The 27,396-nt window shown below is 40.0% G+C and overlaps 1 protein-coding gene across 1 annotated transcript in view; it reads left to right on the top strand.

Moving 5' to 3' along the window:
* The window catches only part of LOC118778535 (transmembrane protein 8B-like), an 86,559-nt gene that overhangs the window by 30,462 nt on the left and 28,701 nt on the right, over positions 1-27,396 (top strand). The window contains exons 3-5 of the mRNA XM_036530106.1: positions 5,497-5,704; positions 13,459-13,592; positions 16,343-16,611. Coding sequence (XP_036385999.1) covers positions 5,497-5,704; positions 13,459-13,592; positions 16,343-16,611 — 611 coding nt within the window. The remainder of the gene's footprint in view (positions 1-5,496; positions 5,705-13,458; positions 13,593-16,342; positions 16,612-27,396) is intronic.

Raw genomic sequence — 27,396 nt, 5'->3', positions numbered from 1 at the left:
AAAATGCCAAATCATTGCATGACCTTGGCCAGGGGACTAGAACATTTGAACAATCAACCCCCCCCCCCCCCCCCCCAACCCCTGTCCTATACACAACCACACACACACACACTCCTCCTCTCATTCTTGACAGCACATGCACAATAGAAGAGCACATTGAGTTCCACTAATGTGGAAGCTGTCTGTGAAAAGCAAGGCTAAGTGTTCACAGTGTGCAGACGCAGAACCATGGTCTTTTATTAAGGTCACAGGACTAATTTGTGAGGCATTGTCTGTGTCCCAGCAGCTTAAAGCCCTGTCCATGGTGCTGAAATCCCTTTCACAGAAGTCAGCTGTGCACGACTTGTCCCTGGGGTCCACTGCTATTATGATTTTAACTGAGTCTTTGCCACAGAGTTGGCAATTTCCTTTTATCCTTCACTCTGGGGTCAATTTCACATTTTGTTGTAATAAAATGATAAAATTTGGCATCTAATCAGTTATTGTGCATCTTCTGGCCATGGGTGAAACCTCAGTGGAGTAAGCTATAAATAATGTAGTTTCTTTTACTAAAATGTGTGGATGTCACAGTGATGATATTTAACTATGAAGGGTAGAAACAGCATGGCGACTGTGACTGTGACACTGTGACTGCTCAGAGTAATTATCTGACCTGCGTGTGATCTTGTGCAGCCCCTGTTGTAAACAGTAATATGGGTCATTCACATTTAAGCCTTGCTGGTCATAACAGACCAGTGGCCATCTTGTCAAGAACAACAGGGTAGGATGTTGAAGACGGTCCATGCCTGCACTTCCTGACTGATTCCTTTGAACTAGAGAGACTCAGGAAGGCAGCCTGCAGGGAGCGGAGACACCTCTTATGACAGCTTAGGGCTCAGCATAATGCAGGGCTTTATGTAGCTTGCACTGGGTAAATGGCCTGCCTCTGTATTATGTGCGTAATAAATAACGGAGTATCACCAGTTTGTGAGACAGGCCCAGTCATCCTCGATGGTCCCACGGATACTTATGCTAAGTTCAATTCACTTTTGCTTTGGAGCTCATTTGTGTGGTGCAATACACCATGATCACATGTTTTGCAGCTGAAATATTAACATAGGGGTGGGTGTAAGGGTCAGGACCTTTCGTCTCTTAAAGGGTGAGGAGTGATCTCCTTAGACAGCAGTACTGATACCCTAAGACAGTGGAGTTGTGGGAGAGCTGGTATGTGTAGTTGGAACTGAGGTGGTTTAGCTGAGCGCTGGTGCAGTCCCATCGGTGCCCTGCACAGTTCATGAGTAACAGACACCATATAATTGTTGCCAGGAGTGTTTTCTCCCGTCTGTCGCTCAGGACATTCTGAGAATCACCAAGAACCAGATTATTGAAACGTCTTGTGGAAGTCTTGTGGCCATTTATGTGGGAAAAATATCGAAGTGTACAGACTCAATAATGAGGTATAGAGGCCCAGGCTGTCTTATAATAGATTCACCTAAGATGGCTGAAATTGCCTTGGATGGGTGTACCTCTAAGGGGTAATGCAGCGCTGCCACGGCCATTCATCTTCATTTCAGCTAGCCATAAATATTACACAATTCATCAGACCATGGCTTTTCCATCATTCATCTTCATACTTTATTTAGTTCTTCCTTGCCGAATGAAGTTCAGTGCAGAATTAAGCCACAATTCTCTTATTTATTTATTTTTTCCTATTTTTGTGTTTTCCGGAGGCTTTTAAAAGCTTTTCTCAAAAACCAATTGGCATGGTCACAAAACCATTTTTGAACAGTAATAATCACCCATTAGATGAGAGGATTAGAGCTCTATCTATAGCTCTGCCTAGGCTTTAAGTTTCAACAATTTGTTGTCATGTTCACTGGAGTTGTTAGTTTATTTTTTCCAATAAATTGCCATTTTCTCAGTAAGTGTATTTGCACCTTTAAAATCTAAAACTTAAATAGAATAACCAACAATTTAAGTTATATAGCTGCAACCATCCTGTGAGTCTAAAAAGTACAAATATATAAATGACCTTGGCGAAAAGAACACCAAATCAAGTTCATACCTTTTAATCGAATGGAAAAATTAATGCATTCTTTGATGCTGTCTAGTCTGCTAGCTGCTGTGTGATAGTTTACATTCTTTCAGTATTTTTTTACTGTTGCAAATTTAATCATTTTTTTTTCTTAATTGTCATTTACAATGTGTAATATTATTTAATATGTGTAATATTAAAACATGTTAGGCTGAAACTATTTATTATAATGCAGTATAAACAAACTCACATGATTAGCATTACTTTTTGCTGTTAATTTTGAATTTCCCATCCTCACCCATTGTAGCAGCCAATAATGTAATAACTACCATTAATGTAATAACTGCCAATAATGTAATAATTTTGATGTTCGTAAGGTAATAAAAGTCTGGCCAATAATGTTATGTAATTTCTGAACCAATAGCGTAATAACTTTTTGCACATAATGTAATAAGTTATTACATTATTGGCTGGTTATTACATTATTAGCTGGGTTAAAAAAATCCTAAAAAGTGTAATAATTGGAGCCAATAATGTAATAATATACTTACTTAATATACTTACTCACTATGTTTAAGTTTTATTTACTATCAAGTGTCAGATTTCCATAACACTTACCCTTAGTGTTACTTCTTTCAAATAGCTGCTCAAAAACCTGACCAATCCTGACCCCTGAATCTTAGGCCCAACTCTGAGAAAACACACACACACACGCACACGCACACGCACACACACACGCACACACACACACACACACACACACACACTCCTCCTCTCATTCTTGACAGCACATGCACAATAGAAGAGCACATTGAGTTCCACTAATGTGGAAGCTGTCTGTGAAAAGCAAGGCTAAGTGTTCACAGTGTGCAGATGCAGAACCATGGTCTTTTATTAAGGTTACAGGACTAATTTGTGAAGCAAACTCTCTCTCTCTCTAGGAATTAAGACTTTTTTTTTGTTTGTGTAACTTGTTGGTTAGACTTATCTCCAGGCCTGCCTTCTACTCCTTAGCCATTTGAGTACCAAATGAAATGCAAACACACATGTTTGCAAACACAGACAATTACTCGTATGTTGTATAATATGAAATCTATACATCTTTGAAGATGCTATGTTCTCAAATAAAAAAGACCACCACTTCTTTCGATGAAAAATATAATCTTTAATCAAGTGTATTTAAATAACTTCTCCAACCAGACTGGCACTATTATCCCTTGTGCTCATACTATACATTTGTACTGTACATTTGACAAAATGGAGGTAAGGTGCTGGAGGTAAAGTTCATTCTCAAATGAAAAGTAACTTCCACTCATTTACAAATATAAAAGAGAACTCGAGAGAATCAAAATGAAATTATCTGCTGACCTAAAATAAAAAACACCACCAAAAAAATGGTCATTCATTCTTCCAGTAGATGTCCTTAACTTTGTACTGTCCGAAAGCTATGTGACTGACCAGAATCCAGGCTTTCATCCATCGTTTGTCCTTACTAAATAACTCTAATACTAAATAACTATTTTTGATAAGATTTCTGATGGTAGGTTTTGAGCTCCAGGCTCATTGCCAGGATCCACTACCATGCCAACCAAAGGGTTTTGTCTTACGCAGCATTGTGTTGCCTTTCATGCCCTTCTCCTAATCTTCATTTGGTTATCCTCAAACAAAAGCCTATGATCTACTATGGTCAGGATGCACCTATATGTGGCTCGGCCATGCTTAACTCTCCATTTCCCCATGTCAAGAAGGTCAGTCTGGTGGCAATCTTGAACTGCTTTGGCTTTAATGGATTTTGGAATGGGTTTGTTTCCAAATGTCGCCTTGTGCAGATGGTAGTGTCTTGACCTGTTCAATGTGTCTTGCACACTAGCTCCACTGATGCCAGAGTATTCTTCTCTAAGGTGTATGTTCAACTTTCTTGCACCAGAGCCTTTTGTTTCATCAAGAACCCTGTTCAGTGCAGGGATAGTTGACTTCTTAGCTACCAGTTTTCCAGCAAATGTAATTGCCTGGCCATCCTCACTGAGGGCGTAAAGTTGCCTATTCCGCCACAGTCGAACAAGAGCAGCAGGTGGGGTCCTTGATCTCTGTGCTGCAGGGACATTAAATTCCCCCTTGAGTGCCTTGAGTATCACATCATAGGTCTCATCTGACATTGCTCTCTGTCCATGTCCTTTACATACCCAAATGATACAGGACAGGAGAAAGATTGTTTATTTCAGGCAACAGTAAGTGTAAGTGTGATGCTTTATAGCCAATAAATAAAACTTAAAGTGATATAAGTATATTATTACATGATCGGCTCCAGTTATTACATTTTATGATTTTTTTTTAAACCCAGCCAATAGTGTAGTAACCAGCCAATATTGTAATAACTTGTTACATTATGCGCAAAAAGTTATTATGTTATTGGTTCAGAAATTTTATTACATTATTAGCAGTTTACAGTTACATTACATTACATTAACAGTAGTTATTACATTATTGGCTCCTACACCCCATCCTTGCCCATCCTGTCTGGATTTGTTAGCAAATATTAATCACTATTACTTTTCTTCTCTACAGTTAAAATTTCACAGTACATTATATTGAAAATTGCCAGCCATGATAGTTAGATTTGGCTTGATGACACTGATTAAAGATTAGATTGCTTTGATAAGTAGATATTCTGTAATTGCTCCTTTTGCATTTTTTCCTGTTCAGTTTGAGCCAATGGAACCTAATTCCCAAACACACTAAGGTCAATGGAGTTTGAATTTTTTAAAAGTTTACATAACATTTCATACTGAATACAATGAATAGGAGGATGACAAGATGCAGAGCCCTCCTGTAGCAGCATGTCATTCTTGACCAACATGGCAGTCAGAACCTTATCATTTTAAGTTGCCCTCATGCATATTCATGGAGGATTCTGTGGCTGCCTGTCTCCTGCTCAGTGAGGAGCTGAAAGCTGGAGAGGACATATTCAAGAGTGCACCAATAAATCATCTCTCAGCAAGCAGCAATGTGCATTGTGTCGTTAAGAAGCCTGATTGTTGTTCTGCCAATCAGCACTTTATGAATTGCAAACACACACCCAGAACATCATTGCTACATAAATGTTGGATATGCTGCATATGATTCAGTCTGTTCATGTCACAAATACACACACATGTGCACGCACACACACACATACACACACACACATTGCAAAGAAAGCCCTGTAAATCCTGTGAAAGTTGATATATTCCGTCATGACTTTAATCTCTCTCCCGCTCTTGTACACAAAACAAATAACTGTAGTTTACTGTTTCTTGCTGGTTTGATTTATTGCTACTATAATGTGAAAGACAAAACCAGAGTTCCAGTGCACTGGAGTGTGAGTTATTCTGAAAAAACAATGCCAGAATTGGATTTTTTCTTCATCTCTCAGAAGTGGATTTTTCAATTAAATTTCCACAGCAAATGGGTGAGTTGAGTTGTGCTGTTGGTTTGACTCACAGGTATTTCAGGTCTGGGGCCCCGCCCGTAATCAATCCCCTTCACACCCGCTTCCCTCAAGACACCATCGTCCCGGGGGCATTTGCCGTAACTCTGACCTGGACACTGCCTAATCGGACCACCGGGGTCTTCAACGTCACCAGCCCTCTTCCTGGAGACTGGTTCCTGGCTGCACATTTGCCAAAGGATGAGGGCAAGATTTCTGTCAAGGTGGGTTGCATTGAAGCATTCATGCTCTCTGAGAAAGCCGCAAATGGTGGGTTTAGTCTCTGCTGGTCTGCTGGGTCTGTCTTAAAAAGTGCCTGCAGCTTCTTGCTCCTATAGTTGGTGCCCAAATTGCAGGTGTGTCAGTCACAGAAATGGAAAAAGAGATTTAATATATTAAGGGGAACATTGTCAAAAATTAAGGTGGCATTCACCAAACAAGGTAAAGCTGCATCAGGAAAGAACAATAGTGGTCGCAAGCCGAAGCTTACTGTCAGGGATAGATGGAACAAAAAAAAAAAACAAAACAAAAAACAACAGCCTCAAAAATTACCACAGAAGTGAATTCACTCTCTGTGATCCTCTCTCAACAAAAACTGCATATGTTCTGAAATCTGTCATAGGGCTGCCTTGCCGACATTTCTTTTAACCAAGACTGAAGTGCAACAATGCCATCACACTAAATTTGACCATTGCATCAGGACATTAAATGTCCCATTTTTTTCTTTGAAGTTGCAGATTACAGTTCATAGATGTGATGAAGTCTTGAAATCTGAACATTAGCTCTAACATATTACCAAACAGGGGATCAAAATAAAGCAGAGGATTTAACAGGTCTTTTATTTGATTGATAGGAGATGAACAATTTCTGCTTATGGAAGCTATCCTAACTCAGCTGTGACTTTCATCAAATCGGGAAGGATTGTACAATATATGGCTAACTTGGAGTATTCAACTGCCGGGACTGACAGGGCGAAGGCCAAAACGGTGGCTGTCTGAGCAAAAACAGTGGTAGATATTTGTGACCTCCTTAGAGATCAATGATGTGTGTCCTACTAATTGTGCTTACTTGTACTTATTTCCTTTCTTTTCTTGGTTGTCATGTGGTATGCAAATGTTTCCCTTGGCACTGTCATATGTTTTTATGGTGATGACGGTCAATGTTTCTGTGTTCTTGCTTTTGTTTATCATTCAAAACCTATAATAAAAAGTTAATCACAGACAAAAAAAAAATCAGGAAGGATGGTCTTTCTGAGGACGCCCACAAAGTGACACAGCTTTCCTCTTGAAATAGCACAAACAGCTTTTTAATGACAATATCAGATGAAGCCATTATAACGATGATACTATCTGCAGGTGTTTTTTAAATGTGAAATATTCATTTTCTAGTATGACAATTTCATTTTGATGTTGTTTTATGCTAATTCACGTAGTTTGACCATGACAACTGGTATGTCTGAATGTACTGTTATTTCGACGGGCACCAAGAAAGCAAATCTGTTTTTTTGGGGGGTTTTTTGCATGACAACTCAGAGAACAGAGAACAACTCAACTCAGCTCAACTGTGTGAATGCAGAGACATTTACTCTTCAGCCATTTATAGACTTGGATATAATGAAGACTTTATGTCCTTCTCTTGCTCTTAAAACCATAGGAATCCGTTTGAACTTTTAAGATCTTTACAGGCACTCTGGGGGGAAATGCCAGCACTGGCAAGCAGTGTTTCAAAAGGCAGTACAAATTCAGTTGATGAATCATTTCTGAGGAACAGACAATTTTGAGTGGATCTAAAACCTGGTTTTTAACTTATTGAAACATTGGGAGATTGACTTGTGGATTCACTTTTCTTGAGGAGGGTACGTTCCCTGTTTCCAAAACTGAATACCCACATTCTCTCCCTTCAAATCTTAATCAGCCTTATGAATTTTTAGAAATAGGTTCATTGATTGTTCCATATGCATATATATATATATATATATATATATATATATATTCATTCACTTAGATATTTGTTTTGGTATCTAGAACCCAGTTCAGTGCAGAAATACAGCATTTTTTGGCAATATAGTGCATTTTTGAGTTACCTTTTTAACATGAACAGACAATTCCCTTTTGGTGATTAAGCAAAGGCCAAGGTACCCCTTTTCTGGTCTCTCTAAGACCTTCTCTGTCATTCATAATGAAAAATTACAGAGCTTGAATTCACTGTATTATGACGAGAGCAGTAAACAGTCATTAAAGGCCCAGGAACATTTTTTCTCAGGTTCATCTTAATGTCGACTTTGTGTTCAAAGAAATGGTGTACTGTACATGCAGCAAACACTTTCCTGTACTGAATATTGCCCTTTAGATCTATCCATTCTGACCATGCATACAGTAACTTTGGAAATTAAGCAACCAAATGTGTGTTGTGACTGAAGTTCAAAGTCTTACAGTTAAAGTTTAATATGTCTATCTAGCACTTTTAATTGTGTTCCCCATGAGCAGAATGCATTTGCGCTGACTGGACCAACAGTGCTGATTAAAGCTGACCTTCACTTCAGTCCTTCCTCTGTTGGGCAGTTTATGGATTTTGTGAGGTGTCTTGCTCCCTCACGTTTCATTTTCAGAGATTTTCAGCTACTCTTTGGTCGTGGCAGGAAAAGCCTGTCCATATAGGCCACCTTCTTTACACTGTCACGGCTCAGGCAGGGACTCGGGCACAGACAGGGTGGCAGGATGCACAAAGGATGTTTATTAACTCCAAAATGGTATTAAAAAAACAAAGTCAAAACAGGCGAAGTCAAAAGCATGGTGAACACGACCAAAAAAAACAGATCCAAAAACACAGTCAAGAGAAACAGGCAAGATCGGCGAAACAGGTTGGCAGGCAGAACAGGAAAAACAGCTTGTAACGAAACAGATAACTGAGACGAACTAGCAACGATACAAGAAACAAGCAGGGAATATATAGGGCAAGGCTGATGAGGAGATGGGATGCAGGTGCGCAGGCAGGCAGGTGGAGACGATCAGGTGGGTGGAAACAGGGTGGAGAGCAGGGCAGGGCTGGAACACAGGGAAAAACAGTAAACAAGAGCACATGGACAGGGAAAAGAAAAACAAACCGGCTAAGAAGCCGCCGTGCTGACATACATTAAGATAGAAATATCTTCTTTCGGAGGTTCATCCATGAAGGCTAGGGTATTGAGTAGGTCAGGGCAGTGTTTCTCAACCCTCTCCTGGAGGACCCCCTGCCCTGCATGTTTTAGATCTCTCCCTGCTCCAACACAGCTGATTCAAACGATCAACTCGTTATGAACTCCTGAAGCTGCTTAAGAACAAACTGATCATTTGAATCAGCTGTGTTGGAGCAGGGAGAGATCTAAAACATGCAGGGCAGGGGGTCCTCCAGGAGAGGGTTGAGAAACACTGGGTCAGGGTATGGGGCAGCTTAGGGTATGAAGGAGGTTAGGATATGGGGCAGCCTAAGGTATAGAGCTAGGGTATGGAGGCTAGTGTGTGGAGCAAGCGAGAGTGGTTGACTCAGCACAAATCCCCCACTGAAATAAAATCGAGAACAATATTGTCTTAAAAAAGGTTCCAGTGTTTCGTTCTCTGCATGCCAACACTGATCTCCTTGCCCATAATTTCAGCATGCCAGGTCTCTTGCTTTCCTCCACAGTCATGTCTTGTTGCCAGTGCCCCAGTTACAAACTTTCAAAATATCAATGAAACACAGCATTGTCTGGAAAGTTGACCTTTTCAGTGAGACAGCAGAGAGATGGTACCTGTGGATCAGTGCTCCTAGTCACCAAATAAAACAAGGAGAAGTAAAAAACCCTGTGGCATATATTTATATAATGCAGCGATTGTTGTTTTTGGAGGTTAGCAGACATCAGGATCACTGCATAGAGCTGTTATTTTCATCTTTAAGCATGATTCATGGTCATTCTGATGTGTATGTTTGTGTTTCGAGTGCAGGAACAAAATGGCAATCACAAAGATTATGAAGAAATTGCATTTTAAATAATGTGCTTTATTTGGAGATTGAAATGAGTCACTCAAGCTAGCAGTACAGAGTGCTCTGCAATGACATAAAGAGAATCAGACTTCCAAAGAAAATTGTAACATTACTAAATGATCTGAATGGAAATTACAGATTCGTGCAATCCAGTAACATTGTGGCGCTAGATCAGTCAATGCAATTAGTCCCATCAAAATTCTAGCCAGGTCTTTGAAACAGTGCTGTTTGGACGAATGCCTTCTGAGGGAGGATCTACAGACTCTCCAGTGATTAGATGTGGCAATCACTGCAGCACATATAATATAATATGTATTGTATTGAAACATCATATATATATATATATATATATATATATATATATATATATATATATATATATATATATATATATATATATATATATATGTATATATATGTATATATATTGCCACTCACTCTGTCAGCATGTTAGTCTGTTAGTCAGTGGAAGTGAGTGAGAGACACTACCATTCATATGATTGCTTGGTCCCAGACACACCTAAAGAAAAAAATCTTTGTTTAGGGGAATTAGGGTCAAGTTAGTGAAAACTCGACTCTCTAAAGAAACAAGCTTTTCCACTGAATCATTTGCAACATGACATTTTATGGAGTTCCATGTTCTTCACTGACATGGTGTGCAAATAACCACTGACCACCATTTTAACTTTGGTGTCATCCAGGTGATCTTTGTTAATGATTGTCACTCCATGAGGACCTGGGCAATGCTGAACAACATATTGTAAGATAGCCCAAATCAAACAGGAAAATAGTTAAGTGCTACCCAGAAAATTCTGTAGAACATAAAAAGATAGGACTTGTGGACTTTGGCCTGAAATTTGCATAAGAAATTTAAGTAAATGCCTCTTTTTATTTCTCACACAAGATTAGGAGCTCAGCATGTGACTGAGGTTTATGAAAATGGTGTTGTAAGATCCAGATAGATGTACTGCTTTATTGAATGTGAGGAAAAATTAGGGAGAAAGTGCACTGTGTTAGACTGAGGCCCAGTGCATCTGATATCAGCATCAGCCAGCTTTTTTTGTGGCTCTGTTGGGATCATGTGCATGCCCAATAATAAATGAGGAAAATCTACATAACACAGCTTATCTCCCCAAAATTGACCAATTTTCATCTAATATCCAGATTGGCATTTTTTTTTGGTTCCTGTGCTGAAAGCTGTGCAGCTGTTTGCGTTCTGAACAGCAGCAGAAAACAGGCGGCTAACTTAACTAGTGGCATATGTGCAATCTTTCACTCCGTTTTATTACATATTACAGGGGCGTAATCCTCGCCCAGCTGGGGGTTGCAGTAACCCCCCCACCCCACAGCTGTAAACATGGGTGGCCTCGTATCAATCATCCCCCACGTTTTGCGTGAAGAGACCCCTTAATGGTTTACATAATTATGGAGATAGCTTTGTTTTTCATCACATGTCCTTCATGACAGGTGAGCCATGAATCTCCTCCGTAATCAAATCAGCAAATTACAAGTTTAGAGACCGCTGCAATATGGCGGCCGAGCCTCTCTCTCCCAGTGGCAGCTGTGCCTTTACTTTATGTATACTGCTCTGCACAAACAACAGATGGGCCCTCTCCCTCCGCCTTCTCACACAATGACAACCTGAGTTTCAGTCTCCTTCAGTCCACATTCAAGGCATTTATCAGGTGCACAACAGTGTTATTAACTGACGCCGTGTCACTTTCATTGTACAATTTGATCGATAAGATTGAGAAGTCAGAACTCACTGAAACAAAGCCTTATTTTGCCTTCTCTGCATGCACAGAGTGCACTTGTGCAGAAAAAGGAGAACTTTTATTGTTGTTTGATGACAAGAGTTACATCTTATTCAAGTAGTAATATTTAAATAAATGAGCATGGCGGAGCAGAAGTAGTCATTCACCGAATGCAAAAGGCCACATCAGTAATTGGTCTGGGAGAGAGATCAAAGGAGTGGGCCCGTCTGAGCCGAGCTGCTCTGAGAGAAACCGAGCACAGGAAGAGCAGCTGGGTGTTTGTAGAAGTAAATAAACATGAACATCTATCAAGGGGAAGGGGTCAGACGTTCAACAGATCATCTCCGCCACAGAGCAGAGGTCCGGCAGCCCCAAAGCCACAGTCTAGTCAGAGAGTCACCATAGAGGTAACTGGAGACAAACACTTCAATATAGGACCACACAGTGACACTCATCAAAGATCTAATCCCTCTAAATCAATCTAATAATGTCTTATTTACATGAATGATCCTAAACCAGAATTGGCTTAGACTTACCAAGAATTATAAATTATAGTATAATAGTATATAGTATAATAGTGTTCTCACATTGTATTTATTTGAACTGAAGCATCTAGACACGTATAGATTGTAATCTTTATATTGTAGTGAAACACACCTCACCTCACCTTAACTACAGTATACTTTGTTACACACAAAGGTAACAAGCAGTTCAGCATTGTACCTTGTTTTTCAAAGACCAGTGATTCACGGTAAGCTTTACCTCAGCACAATCATCTTTGCTGCTCTTTATATTCCCTAATAGAAATTCCAAGCCTCATTTGACATGCTTTGTGATAATACTTTGAATCAGCTCCAACTATGATCTATCTATTCAGTCAAAGAAAAAAAAAATCATGATTAATTGTGAACCCCTGGAAGATTTTCTCTCTCTCTCTCTCTCTCTCTCGCTGAGGCATTTTTATACTGAAAGTCACCCGTGTAGGTGTGGATGGTGACACATGGGTGTTTATATTACTACAGCAAGCAGGCAGAGAGGCCGAAGAATCACAGCCTCCCGGAGCTGTATGCACAGTCTTAATGACGTGGCTTGGTAACCTCACCAGACAACAGGCCTGGTTTGATGACCTTTTGACAGAGAAACGCGACTCCATTCAGGTGCATGGCATTATGAGGCATCAGCTCTGAATAATACACTGTAAAATTTCCTCTGTTCAGAATTCTGATCCATATTTAGAAAATGCATTGGGAACTACTGACTCAGAAGACGTGCCTTTTTTTGTTAAAGGGAATGTGGATGAGTGGAGGTGGTGGAGCTCAGAGAATGCGTGATATTGATGAATCTCTCTGCAGGTAGGAACACCTGTGAAAGACTGACAGGGGCTGAGTAGTGAATAGCTGCTTTGTGATTGGCTGTTCTGCATAGTGATTAATAACAAGCCTCATGCACCTCCTTCCCTGAAAAGAATGCAATCTCCAGGTGCAAATATGTTCTTGTAAAACTGTACAACCCTTCCAGTCTTTCTGGAGAGTCTTGAACTGCTTACTGGGAGGTTGTGTTACTTGATCCTCTACCTCTAAGGCGAGCACACTATGAAGCACATACAAAGCAAAGAGGAAAAACTGAAAACCTGTTTGAAACAACATACGTTACATTCATTTCCTGTGACACATCTAGGCTGGAGTCTCTTTTTTGCTTAAGGTATTAGAACCATGCCAAGGCAACGTATTTATCAGTAAAGATTAGCTACCATCCCTCAGATTGGGATACAAGGTCATTATTAGGATAATAGGATAATTTAATATAAATTGAAATATCAGAGAAAATTTGAATATTAAACAACTTCTTTAATTGAACTGTCCTGACATTTGCTTTGATTAGTTGCAAATAAGATCACAGAATCAAATATAAGGGGGTGGGAATTAAAAATGAATTAATTTCATGTTTAAAATAAGGAGACATGATAACATTCTGCTCTGACACAAGAGTGGGCAACATTTATTTAGAAGATGTCTCATTAATGCTGTCAATATAATTTTAACAACAACAAAAAAAAACTGAATGGACAATTGTAGTTATTCAACAATACTGATGGCTTTTTAGTTTGTCTATCAATAACATTCCCTACGTTTGTATTCCCTTAGTTTATATATGGAATATTGGCTTACCATAGAGTGCTGAATGACCTTTTAAACCAATTTCTCTCTTTTTCACTTCCTCTGTAGGGGCTGTACGAGGAATGCCAATACCTGTTCCAACCACAGCTCATTGTCCAGAGGCTGATTGGAATTTCAGTGCTGTATCCTGGATACTTCATAGATCAGATGATCCCAGTTCACAACAGATCAGTGATCTACAAGTGAGCTGCAGTTTCTTTCATTACCACAAACTCCGCACACGGCCACTCCGGGGGTGTATTGCCTTAGACAGTGAGGTCATTACAGGGAAGCAAACACAAAGCAGTCTAGCACAGGGGAGCTCAGCATACTCTCTGTGTCTCACTCCATTCAAAATCCATATATCGCTTTACCCCTGGGGATTTAAACCAACAACCAATCAGATGCACATTTGCACATGATCAGCCATCTCTCAGTTAACTAGTATCAGCAGTGGGAATGGAAAGGCTTGGCAATAGCTGTTTAACTATCTGAAAGAGTGAGCAATAATGATTTACGAGATACATTTGAGATATTTGTCAGCTCTACTTTGTCAAAATCGCTAAAACATTTCCAAACACATTTCAATTTCAGTTGAGCACTTACAATAATGTAATAATCAATATGCCTTCCTATATTACACATAAGCAATGACATCATGCCTGCAACGTCTTGTTCATGCACTTTATTGGTGCACTGGTCCCCGTTTGCATAACAAAACAAATGACAAGTAATTTAAGCAGAGCCAAGGGGGCTCCACCATCACAGTCTCATTGATGATGTATGTAACCTGCTTTGGTAAATAAATAAATAGAATTAAATTGACGAGTGGGAGAGAGAGAGGAAATTCAGTTTTTAGTCCATGTGGTAAGCACACATCAGCCCAGTGGATTCAGCAGACTGAGTGTGAATGTGTGTGACTCTCTGTACTGTAAAAGGTGAGCAGATTGAGTGTGAACGTGTGGTGCTCTGTACTGTAAAGGGTGTAAGTGTGTGTATGCTCTGTACACTCTGTACTGTAAATGGTGTAAGTGTGTGTACACTGTGTACTGTAAAGGGTGTAAGTGTGTGTGTACACTCTGTACTGTAAAATGTGTAACTGTGTGTCCGCTCTGTACGTTCTGTACGCTGTGTACTGTAAAGGGTGTAAGTTTGTGTATGCTGTGTACTGTAAAGGGTGTAAGTGTGTGTAGGATCTGTACGCTGTGTACTGTAAAGGGTGTAAGTGTGTGTATGCTGTGTACTGTAAAGGGTGTAAGTGTGTGTAGGATCTGTACGCTGTGTACTGTAAAGGGTGTAAGTGTGTGTATGCTGTGTACTGTAAAGGGTGTAAGTGTGTGTAGGATCTGTACGCTGTGTACTGTAAAGGGTGTAAGTGTGTGTATGCTGTGTACTGTAAAGGGTGTAAGTGTGTGTAGGATCTGTACGCTGTGTACTGTAAAGGGTGTAAGTGTGTGTATGCTCTGTACGCTCTGTACTGTAAAGGGTGTAAGTGTGTGTATGCTGTGTACTGTACAGGGTGTAAGTGTGTGTATGCTCTGTACGCTCTGTACTGTAAAGGGTGTAAGTGTGTGTATGCTGTGTACTGTAAAGGGTGTAAGTGTGTGTAGGATCTGTACGCTGTGTACTGTAAAGGGTGTAAGTGTGTGTATGCTGTGTACTGTAAAGGGTGTAAGTGTGTGTATGCTCTGTACGCTCTGTACTGTAAAGGGTGTAAGTGTGTGTATGCTGTGTACTGTACAGGGTGTAAGTGTGTGCATGCTCTGTACGCTCTGTACTGTAAAGGGTGTAAGTGTGTGTATGCTGTGTACTGTACAGGGTGTAAGTGTGTATGTGCTCTGTACGCTCTGCACTGTAAAGGACGATGCTCTGCATAGCAATGCCATGGCCTGCATTCTGCTCTGTATTCCAGGCACATCCTGTCTCAGCTCGTCTGCCCTCGGTGGGTTTCAGCACTCATTAATTTCACATATCAATGCGCTCTCTGCTCAATTAGCAAATAAAAGCCTATTACCCAGGAATCTAAGGGAGAGGGCATAGGTACACAAGCCAAACAATATTGACCTATTAAAAGCTGCTCCATTACCTACTATAATGCGCTAATTGTGTGCTGTGGACTGCTCTGTGCACAACGGCATGTTTCACTGTTGTTACAAGCAAAATATAGCACAGAGGAAAGTTATGTTTAGTCTGTTTGGGAGAGCAGATGGTGGAGTTCCATTTGAGAGCACATTACTGCCATGCTTTTGGTAGTGTTTTGCTTTCAAAAAATGTCAAATAATTAGGAGACATTATTTAACATATTTGACAGTCAGTCTGAGAAAATTCTTAGAAATATCAGTCATTATAAACACGTGTGCATAGGTAATATGTTGAGGCTATGCCATCACATTGTTAAGATTAATTATTACAGTAAGTAATACAGTAAGGTGTTACAGTAAGGAGTAACACTGGTCAGAATAGGTGTGATCTAGAAGTTTGTTGTTTGTTTAATCAATTTCAAAACATACTGGATGTATTCTAATTGTGTGGACAAGAAATGTAGAACATGTATTAAGCTCCATTAAATTATCAAAGAAATGCATCATCATCAGTATCATGCTCACACAATTTCAGCTATCTTGCATCACATTACAGATAAACTGAGAGAAAAATCAAAATGACACATTTGAAACCAACTCATTTGTATCTAAATAAGCAAACTGAAAATCCACAGCACTCTGAGGTCTTGAATTATGAAACAGCATTCATGAGCTTTGTCCCTTTTTCCACATTACAGCCCATTCTGTATTTCAGATTCTGGTGACTTGGTTCAAACTGTAATGACTGAGGAAAAATCAAAATAGTGACACTGAAGTTAGATGATCCAATATAGGTTTGGTAAGACTAACTGCTTGATATAACGTGTTCAGTATTGTACCTAAGAGAACTGTGCGTTTTTTTCACGTTTCAGAGTGTTCATCCCGAACTACATCTCCCAGGTGAAAGTGCAGCTGGTGGACTGCAGCACCAGAAACAAAAGTACAGAGAGCTGTCCGCTGCTGCTGAAGGTCAGGGCCAGAGCACCCCCGCTGCACAACTCCACCTCCGCAGACTGCCAGGAGCAGGTCATCTGCGAGCTGGACACACCCATGCCCTCCTGGGAGCACTGGTACTACATCCTGGTGGAGAGGTACCTCGGCAATGTCGACATCTACTTCCGCATCAGAGTCCAGGTCAAAGGTCAGTGCCAGTGCCATGGCCATGCATGGACCACCTAATCCATTGCCATACCACATTCATGATTTTAAGAGTGATGTTTTTAATGCAAATATATGGATAAGACTTCATTCACAAGAAGAGAATGACCTGAAACTTTTATACTATATTTGCAGCATAATATCAGTAAATCTACTCACTTCAGTGAGAATCTTACTTATGGATACTGTGAAGCAGGAAATCAGAATTTGCCCCAGTAGGTAATGGCAATGTAAATTACATTGCGAAAATGTCCATCAGGGAGTTTGTAAAAAGGTTTGTTAGGAAAAATTCCTGGCCCCACTACTTATAACATGATTCCACAGCACTGAAGGTCTGGAAGAGTGTCTTGTTATTATACAACCCAATTAAAGTGCTCCCCTCAGACTTGTAGTTATTAAACGTACAGTGCAAATGAGTCTTGCAAGTGCCATGTCATTTTGCCAAGCCTGAAAACCCAGTGCCAAATGTTTAAGGAATCAAAATGGTGATGTTGTAAAAGTAAAAATAAAAAGAAAACACTGTGCCAACTTTGAAAATCCAGTTCCTCTGTTTACAAGTAGGGTTTGAAGAATCCCCCCGCACCAGGTCATTTGGCATTTGCTTTTTTTTTACTTCAGTATACAGATGCAAGGAACTGGGTTCTCACACTTGGCACAGTGTGTTTTTAAGAAAATACAAATACTGTTGTGGAAGATGTTTGTCTGCAATGGCAGGCTGAATGCCTGACACCATGACAATTAAAGCAGAACAGCTTGATGATTTGATCAAGTCCATTCATCCTTTATTTGGATTTATTAGAACTCCAACATACACTGCTGTTCCTGCACAGTGCCAGGAATCAGTAACAATGTCCAGCCTACTGAAACAGAATTTCAGCGCATTATTTGAAAGTGCCAGGCCTTGAACATATCAAATAGCCCCAGATGTTTTGAACCAGTCAAGTAGAACAGAGGATGGGACTGTGGTGGCAAAGGCCTGGTGATGCATTTTTGTGGAGATCTTTGTTACCTGCAGAGAAGGCTTTTGTTATCACATCGGTCCTCTCTAATTATACTACTACAACTGAGTGATTGAAGACATGGATAAATTTTGCACTCATTTGTAACCCAAGTATAACTATTGCAACAATTCAGATGAAGTATGCATGTACGTAGGTGTGGGATAGATGGTGAGCTCTGCCATCATAAGTGTCTTATTAAAGGCAACAGGAATGCTTCAGTATACTGTCAGTCTTCAGCACCCAGTTATCTAGGAATTAAACCTTCAATGTTGCAATACTACCTGAATGCAATGAAAAGTTGTCTCACCTGCGAACAAAACTTTGCTTGCTACTAACTTAAACATTTCTAGTGTGTGGGTTCCTATTGGTGATTCTTTCTAGAAAGAGAAAAGAAGATCAATGTGAAATTTAGGTTTGGAGAAAAATGGATGACACTCATTACAGAGGTCTCTCAGCAGGAAGACCTGCAACACACCACATTAACACAGACTCTTATTCCAAATGTGCATCAACAAGATTGGGAACAGGGCAGGAATTTATCAGTTGGATGACAGTGTGTCGTTGTCGAAAAGACAGAGCTTAAGAGAAATAGAGCTCATATTTGATGTCTTTTCACCTTTATGCCTTTGTTTTGTAGTCATAGAGAATACCTTCCCTCTTTTTTCCCAGACTTTAAGAACACATCACAATCTCTTGATGTATTACCATGGGGATTAGGAAAAGTCATTGATGTTCAATGGGCCTAAGCAGGCTTCAGACCCGCCTGGATGAAGCTGTCATTCTGGGAACTGTAACACATGATCAGACTGTCTATGGAGCACATCAGAAAAATGCAAAAAGCCACCTTTCCTCTAGGTCTGCTTCTGGCTCTTTTTAAATCTGATTGAAGGATGCATTCTTTGGTGCTGCAAAACTGCAGAGTTGAGCTGTCCTTGGTTTTGATGGATGTCCATCATCCTGTAACACTTACTGCACTGACATTTATATCCTGTCGTGTCCATTCTTTTTAATAGTGATGAAGACAGAGGAATGAGTAAAAAACAGAGTGGCCATAAATAAAGGTGTCTGACTGCTTTCGTACCACAGCACCTCACTGCGTTCCCACTACTAGCATGTGATCCAGAGCGATTCCCCCCACACCCCAACAACACATCCATGTGTGAACTGCTGTTGGCATTTTCTGGCATCTGTCGGTGTGTGGCCATCATGTTTTCTGGTGAATCACCACATTGAACCTTTTTATGTTACTGTATTTTCAGTTTGATGCTCCCAATAAGACCAGAGAATGACCAATCAGACACCGGGGGTGTGATATGAAAATTGCCTGAAAAGCCATTTACCAAAAATCATCCAAGATGCCGTGGGGGATACACATTAAAGTTTTGAGGGGGACAATTGAAGGTTCGCACTCACAGCTTGTATGTGTCAGATTAAGCGGGCTCATCTGTGATGATAATGAAGCAGATATGATTTCTGAGGTACTTAAAATGCCCCACCACTGTGCATTGTGAAAGTAGGAAGTTTAGAAAGTGTCAGCCTTTGGTGGATGCAAAATTCAGACTTGCACACAATTTTTTGTTTATTACAAGTCTGTCCATGTGGTAGTTATGGACAGTGCTACATGTACCATTAACACTTTTTATTAAACTCAAGGGGCTCTTGGTATCCAGATATTGTATATCTGGGCCATTATCTGTAACCTTTTCTGTAAATCCCATTTCATTTGCAGATTCAAATGAAGTATTTAAATGTGTTTGTAGGCTGGTATGGATACTTTCACACATGGACCTGTGCATGTCTAAACTGCACTGGCATCCATACCACAGTTACAGGACGACAGGGATTAATTGGGGCAAAGCCACAAAATAAACGCTTGCATCGACTGGAATAACACAGCCCTCACTAAACTGGATCCAAGCATAATCCGCCCATGCGACCGGAGCCTGAGGTACGTCTTTCATTAGCTAACTGAGCCTGTGAAGCTTCATGTGGCCTGAAGCTTTGCAGCGTTGCTGTATAGATGAGCCATCTGCGAAATAAGCAGGGCATCAAAACAGCCATACAGTTGACAAGTTGTGTTCTGCATGTTAATAAAGTACTCTAAAGAGAAGTTACTGAAGTATTCTCCGCATATTTATCTCGGGGCATGCGAGTTTTATGAACCTAATTTTCTGATGCACGAATGTTCAGCTCTTGGCACTTTTTGTGTATTGCTCTTGGGTTAGAATCTCCATACATTTTTCCCCAGCATTTGCTCTAAATTTTCTTCTTTTCCCTGCCAAGCTGTGGAGCAAGGTAACTCCCTCCATCTAATTCCAAAACAACATGTTCTGTTCACTCTAGGAACATATATCTATACACATTACCATTATTTTCAGCCAGGGCTGGGGGGTGGGGGGGTGGGGTGGGCTAAAACCATGTTGTGCTAGCAGAATAAAGGGAAATAAGATTTGCTTTCAAACCTGCTATTTTGCTTTAAAAATAGTGTGTTATAGGATTGTGAGAGATTGTGCTGCAAACTAAGCAGACTACTCTGCTAAATAAACTAAGAAAATGAGGCTGGCCTCTCTACCATTTCTATCGCCTTGGATTTCAGGGCAGGTGCTTTGCTGTTCTTTGCTTTTGTCTGAGGTGGCTTTGCTTGAGAGACATTACAATACAATATTGTCATTTAGCAGATGTTCTTATCCAGAGTGACTCACATAGGTTACCATTATATCCACTTGCGCAGCTGATTAATTACTGAGGCAATTCTGGCTAGGTACCTTGCCTAAAGGTACAATGGCAGTGACCTAACAGGGAATCAAAACAGCAACCTTTCGGTTAATAGCCCTGCTCCTTACCACTACACCACACTGTAACCCCCAGGGCACCGCTGCTGACTCAAGGTGACCCATGAAAGAACTTTCAAGTTAACCATACGATAACCCCAGCAACTTTACTCTCTGCCTCGAGGACCGCTTTTGGCATGGCTGCCACAGGCACACTGCACACAGCTTAATTATTTCAGGTTTCGTTTACGTGCCTTTGAATTTCCCTGTGAAAAGTCGTTATAATTTTTTTATGCTGCTGTAAGCTCTCTTTTGACGGCACATCTCCCCTGGGCCATACTATCCGTCTGTTGTGATCAAGGACATTTTCAGAAAATAAATATTAAAGAAGCTCCTCTCCGTACGTGGCGCTGCACCCCCCCGTAGTGAAGCTATTGCTTTGAATGCTGCTCTCGTCAAGTAAAACAATGATGGCTTCTGTTAGCCGCGTTGTGCTAATCAGCCGTGACTCATTTTCGCACCGTAGAGGGCTCTGGCGCACTGCTCCCCCTCGAGGAGCCTGCCTTGAGCTCTACACAGTTAAGCTGACTTAATTACTCATCAGACTCATTGCCAGTGAAGACTGAAGGTCCCTGCTTCATCAAACAGGAAGTTTTCTGAGTTGTGGGTGCACATGCATATCTAATCTTACCTCTGTAAACATTAATTAATGCCTCAATGTTATACCGCCATCTTGGCTTCAGATGGAATCCATGGATCAGTAGCAGAAGTATGATTAAGGGGAATTTCAAATGTTTTCAATTGTTTACTCATTAAGAATGAGTGGGTATGGTCCTTTCATAAAAAAAGCAAAATATCTGTGTCCTAACAGCTGGTGCCTGGAATCAGTAATGAGCTGAACAATGGCCAGTTTCTGTTCAGAACTGAAATGTTCTGAGAAAGTTTCAGATAATTTGGCTAGTTTTTTAAATGAAAATATCCAAATTATGGCTGAATGTCTTTAATATGAGAATGACTCAAGGCCTGAAAGTAAACATTAGGGTTTGCTGGTATCTGGTTATGCTAAATAGTATATGCTCCTTTGAACAGTGTCTTGTTCTCTTAATGTCTTATTCTGAGGCACAGCTGAACAGCGTGTGCACGTAGCATCTATTTGTGGTGACTCTGGTGACTCCAGAGAAGTCTGTGCTTCGTTTTCATGAAATGCTCTCTCTTAAAAGTACAAAAGTCCTGTGTTAATACCAATGCCTTTACTCTTGATACCGAGTGTGAGTGCTCTTGTTATGTTCATGATGACACAGATGTCCCACGCCTATGCAATTATCAGGAGTCAGCTGTAAGCCACCCATGATGTGAGCCCTAAAGAATGAGCCATGCAGAAAATCCTTAAACTATGCATGCTGTAGATATCCTTATCTATGGTATGCAGGGAAAGACAAAATTTATGAATCAATTAAAAGTCCATGTTAAATTCTACCCCCCTAAGATCAGGCAGCTGTTGTTTACTACCGTGAAACTAATCCTTAAAATTAAATCCAAGAATCCACGTCTGTGTGAGAAAGTGGAAAATAATGACATTTCATTCTACTGTATATAATGCTATATAATACTAGATTGAAATGTGAACTTAAATCTAAAATAAAGTTGGTTACCTGCATTTCTTTGATATTGATAAGTATAATTTGTGTCTCTGTTAATTTATCTATATTACTTTATCTATATTAATTTGCCTGAGTAAACCATAGGCGTCAGTGTTTCTTTCTATTCAGTTATAACACTCATCTCTAAAAACAGAAAATGTTAACTCTCAGTACAGCTATGGTTTCATTGTATAGTCAGATAAGATGGAATTGCCTTCCTTGTTGTGTAGCTGTAATTATTGCTCATTAACTGGGGACCTGTGATATTTCCCCTCTCTGTTGAATGGCATTTACACAGACAAACCAAAGCTGGCAGTGAGGGATTTCAACACCCACTGCAAGTCAATGAGCCATGCTTTTAGTTTTCTAATTAGTATTATTTGTCATACAGAGTAATTGAAACATCAGGCAAAGAGCTGAATGATATACAACATGTGAGACGTCTTTATTCACTCTCTTCTATGTCTAGATTACTCATTTTGATGATTCTTGTCAGTCTTTGATCAAGGCTACTACATGATACTACTATAACTGCTTTGATGTTTGTTTTAATGCATTCCCGTAAGGTTCTGCAAGCAAGACAGCATCCTGTTGATGCTGTATACACAGGAAGACCTTAGATAAATGTAGGACACTGTCCTCAGAAAATATTAAACCTTGTGGAATGTATTTGAATAAATGACTGACTGAATCAATGAAGGGCTATGCTGACTTCCCACAGGGGAGATAAGGCTGTCAGCAGTGGCACAAATACATACGAGTTTCATGGTCTGTTTTGTGTAAACGATAATCACTATATAAGGATAAACAGATATCTCAGGGGGCTTCTCACAGTAGTTCCCTCATGTGACAATGTACTATATGCGACATAATGTTTAAATACAATTCTTAAATCACCAAGATATGGAATGGCTACGGGTGCATATGACTGCCTACCTTAAATCTCTATATAGATCCATTTTTATTAGCTAAGTACTTAACTGATGAGTAGTTGATATGTCCAAACGCCTAAACACCAACAATTTCCCTAAGTGGAAGCCATCCAGGCATAGAAATAATGAAACTGAAAAATCAAAATGACAGCTGCTTATGTCTCCCCTTGGATTCTTAGCCTGTAGCACTGTAAAGGAGGAACAAGGAGGATGCAAGCAATCTACAGTACTATGTGTATTGAGGAGAATTAACTTTCACAAGTTGCAATGCAACTGTACTGTAGTATGTAATACAATTACGTTTTAACTAAAATGCAAAACGGTATCAGCTGGTTACATTTCCAGTTCCTGTACATCAGAATATTTTTACACACCCATCCTTTAGTCTTCCATGGCAGAAGGCTCTCCTTTCTGCTGAAATATGCACTGCAGAACTGTCAGGAGATGATCAATAGAGTTGTCACACAGGCCTATGCCTAACACCTCCATCCAAAAAGTGAAAAATAACTGTCTGTGTATCAGATTGTATTTCCCTCATAGAGTCGAGTGCTCTCACAATGGGCACCACGGTGTTCAGATGGAAAGATACATGGACCTTCAATAAAACTAAATAAATGCACTTCTGATGCAACAGCTCCAAACTGAAAAAGCAATCTGGGTTCTTGGGATTTGAATCTTTACACAAAGGTGTAATCACCCCTATCAATCCATCCTTTGTGGAGATCTGGGTTTTACCTTCTTTACTCATTTCTTCAAATAAGTATTCATAGATGTACAATATTTTGCGGTACTGATAGGGATGGTTAACTGATTCCTAAGTTAATTAAATGACTGATAGTTAAATGACTTCTAGTAATCCATTTAATAATTGGACGAAAATCTGGCAGTGTACAGTGTCACATGGCTGTCAGCTGATTCCATGGTGTGATGAATCTCTCGGGTGATATCAGGGATAACCCCACATTTTTGGGAACGGTGAGATGGACACCTCAGTTGATTTCCGTATTCATGGCAATGGCCCTGGCTTTTTTAAAAGTGATGTTGTAGCAGACTGGCCAGAAGAGTCAGACAGGCAGTCCATCATGTTGATCTAATTACGAGAAATAGAGAAAAGACACATGAATAAATAAAGGGTTCAGACTGTGCTGCTCATGAAAGAAGCATTAGCGAGGGGCGCTCAGTCTGTGAAGTTTCTTCTGCAAACAAAGTCTGAAGTCTGAAGCTAAACTGTGGGAGTACACAATGTTAATGGCGCGATCCCATCCTGCTCGCGCACGTCAGAGGGCACGGTTATAACCACGCGAGCAGCACTCTCAGATGGTTTTCATGGAGACAAATACACCCCAGAAACAGAACATCTTTTCATGATCTTACAATTTACAAAGAGGGTTTCTGATAATGACAGAGTAGTCATTGATATTACAGTAAGTGCTGTCAGAAATGCAGAGAATAATGTCTTAATTAACAATGGCTTCATGCAAATCAGTTGCTATTTATGCAGTGGAGTACAATAACAGCCTGACACCAAAGCAATGATTCTTGTATAAAGTATTCATTACACCAAATATTACTGCAATGGCTAAGCTGGTTGTTCTGTGTCAGTTGCTTTAAATGCTCAGTACAAAAAAAAGTATTCTTCCGAAAATATGATTGACGATATAACATTAGCAAAACTGTGAAGGGAATAATAAGTGCCTAAATGAAGTGAAGTTTTCAGTTTTGTGAGACATCAAATCCTTCGCCTCTATGTTTCATCAGGAGTGTGAAATCCTTGCAGAAAGTGATGAAAAAAGTGTTGGTGAGAAAACAGACGCAACAGTTTTCTGGTGGGGTGGAGTGTGTGGAGCAGTTTTCCTCCGTCTGTAGAAAGGATCTCCCAGTATACAGAATTTGAAAGCTGAGGGTCAAAAGCGCTGCACCTGTCTCACTGTATCCACTCCAGTGAGCATCGTGTACATGTGTGTGCATGTGTATGTGTATGTGTATGTGTATGTGTGTGTCTGTGTCTGTGTCTGTTCATATGTGTGTCTGTTCATGTGTGTGTGTCTATGTGTGTGTGTGTGTAATTAGTATGCCTTTTAATGTGTTTATTTTTAAGTACTGCTTTAAAAGTAAGAAGTACTTGTTGAAAAGTACTGTTGGCATAAGCGAGCAGACAGAGTGAATGTGAGATTTAAAAGTCTCCATGCTCTAAAAGAATGTTGCTAATTGGAGCACATGAGGGTTTTTCCTGTTAATGAGGAGCTGTGTGCATTTTATCTGAGAAAATAATTGGAGGACAGGAACTTAAGGGGCAGGTGTCTCCTCAGCTGCATTATTAACCATCAGTAGAACACTACCCTTTCTTCATGTCTATGAACACGATTTGATGGTAGGTCATTTATCTTTTCGACATATCATGCTCCCTGATTGGAATTTCATGCGCACAGAAATAATTGTTTTGTACAGATATTGTATGCTTCACATCTCTCTGATGTATACATTTATGATTTCAGAATGCAAATTTATGAGAACTGGAAGGTGATACATGTCATAATGCAGGAGAAATAATCAGTACTCAATTTTTGTTCCTGAAGGCATTGATGGAAGAAAGCCAGGAAGGAGGGCCTACTGAGGCCCTCTTCTGAACCCAGTATAAACCAATGGCCCACAGTACAGATGGGGACACTGTGTTGTAGGAGATGATGCCTTTTGGGTATATACAGTATCCCTGTTGTCATTAAATCTCCTACTCTTCTTGCTGCTCAGAATAGGGATGTTCCCTGGAGTCCTTTTCCACGTCTGGCACTGTTTCAACATGACCATCTCATTATCCCTCCTACCCAATGCAAGTCACTAAACAATTCTTCACCTCTTCACTAGAGCTGATGAGCAGTGAGCATTCTTGCCCCAAAATAGCCCAGCTGGATGCTGTGCATTGCTGGTCTTTTAAGTAAGCTGTCAGCCTCTCTATAAACTGCTCTGCAGTCCTTGCTGGCGTGATGTGAATGCAATTCATTACTTTTCTCAGCATGAAATCAGGCTGTGTGTAGTTAACACACTACACATGTGTTGGAACACATATACAATGGATACAAATGCAATGACAGTTGACTGGGGCACCTGAAAGTAGGACAGATAAAAGATTGGGGACTGTATCAACACAAAAAGAGCATGTGGTCCCCCAAAAGCCATCCCAGAAAATGGGAAGAGGTGGGATTCATTTCATACAACATTAAGCAGTGATGCTCCGGGTTCCTCTCAAAATGTTCTTGGAATGCAAGAAATTGAGAAAATTTCTATTGCATTCAGTGTCTTTATAATCCCATTAAAGTTGTTGCTAAATTAGGAAACACATTATACTTCCACATGAATATTTCCACATGAACATCCACATCAATATGTAAAATCCATCTGTGGAAAATATTATGGCCTGCTTTTCAATATACTCTTAAGGATAATAAATTATTGAGATCATATGAAATCATTAGGCAGATAGTATCTTTAGTATTATCATCCACATTATTTAATCAGATTCAGTATCTAGGTCTTGAAGGAATCATATACTGCTTTAAACATTCTACATGTAAAAAGAAGTGACACACAGGGTTAGTATTGGGTTTTGGGTTACAAAACACAGTTATAATTTTGAGCACAGTAGAGGTTGGGTTGGGGTTGGCTGTGAAAACCTGTGCTCCACATTTGGTCAATTTAAGAAAATATTACTACACAGTCGATAGAGAGAGATAGTCATATAACTAAGGTGATGAAAAATAAATGAAAGCCTGTCTACAGTGTTTCCAGATTTCACACAACCAATTCAGCACTTCCAGCATACTTTCACTTACCTTTGGATAACAACCTTTAGCATGGAGCGCATGCTTTAGCATAGATAGCATCCTTTAGCATGGATAACATCGTGTAGCGGAGCTTCCAGTTACAAAGGGGCCCACCTTGGGCCCAATCTGCCTGACTGAACATGCATTTTTGTTGTTTAGTTGAATATTTTGAATAAAGTTTGTGTGTCTTGACTGCGGCAAAAAAAAAATAAATAAAAAGTCAGACTGAGGGCGTAATGGTTTCGACCAAGCCCTAGCTAAGTTTCTCACTGCAATATTTATTTTGAATGAGCAGAGACACAACAGAGTTACAGAAAACTTTATTCGCTGTCCAGTATCCTTGTGTAAATGTACAAACAGAAAGATTACTCCCTCTTTGAGTCCCAAAGTATAGGAACTAGGCGATCGCCGGCTGTCTTGCTGTATTTCCCATCACAGTCACTGCTGATGGAGCCGCGGTATTTAAAAATGGTCTCGTGCAATGAGGTGTGCTGAAATAGCACAACTCATTGTAATCTGCATTTCTCTCCGCAATCCTCCACTAAAGGTAAAAAGAAATGACAAAGCTAAGAAACATTGGATGGAAATGGAAAATTAAAAGCACAT

This window comes from Megalops cyprinoides, chromosome 5, assembly GCF_013368585.1.
Source record: "Megalops cyprinoides isolate fMegCyp1 chromosome 5, fMegCyp1.pri, whole genome shotgun sequence".
Lineage (NCBI taxonomy): Eukaryota > Metazoa > Chordata > Actinopteri > Elopiformes > Megalopidae > Megalops > Megalops cyprinoides.
This window is presented reverse-complemented; position numbering and strand designations above follow the sequence as displayed.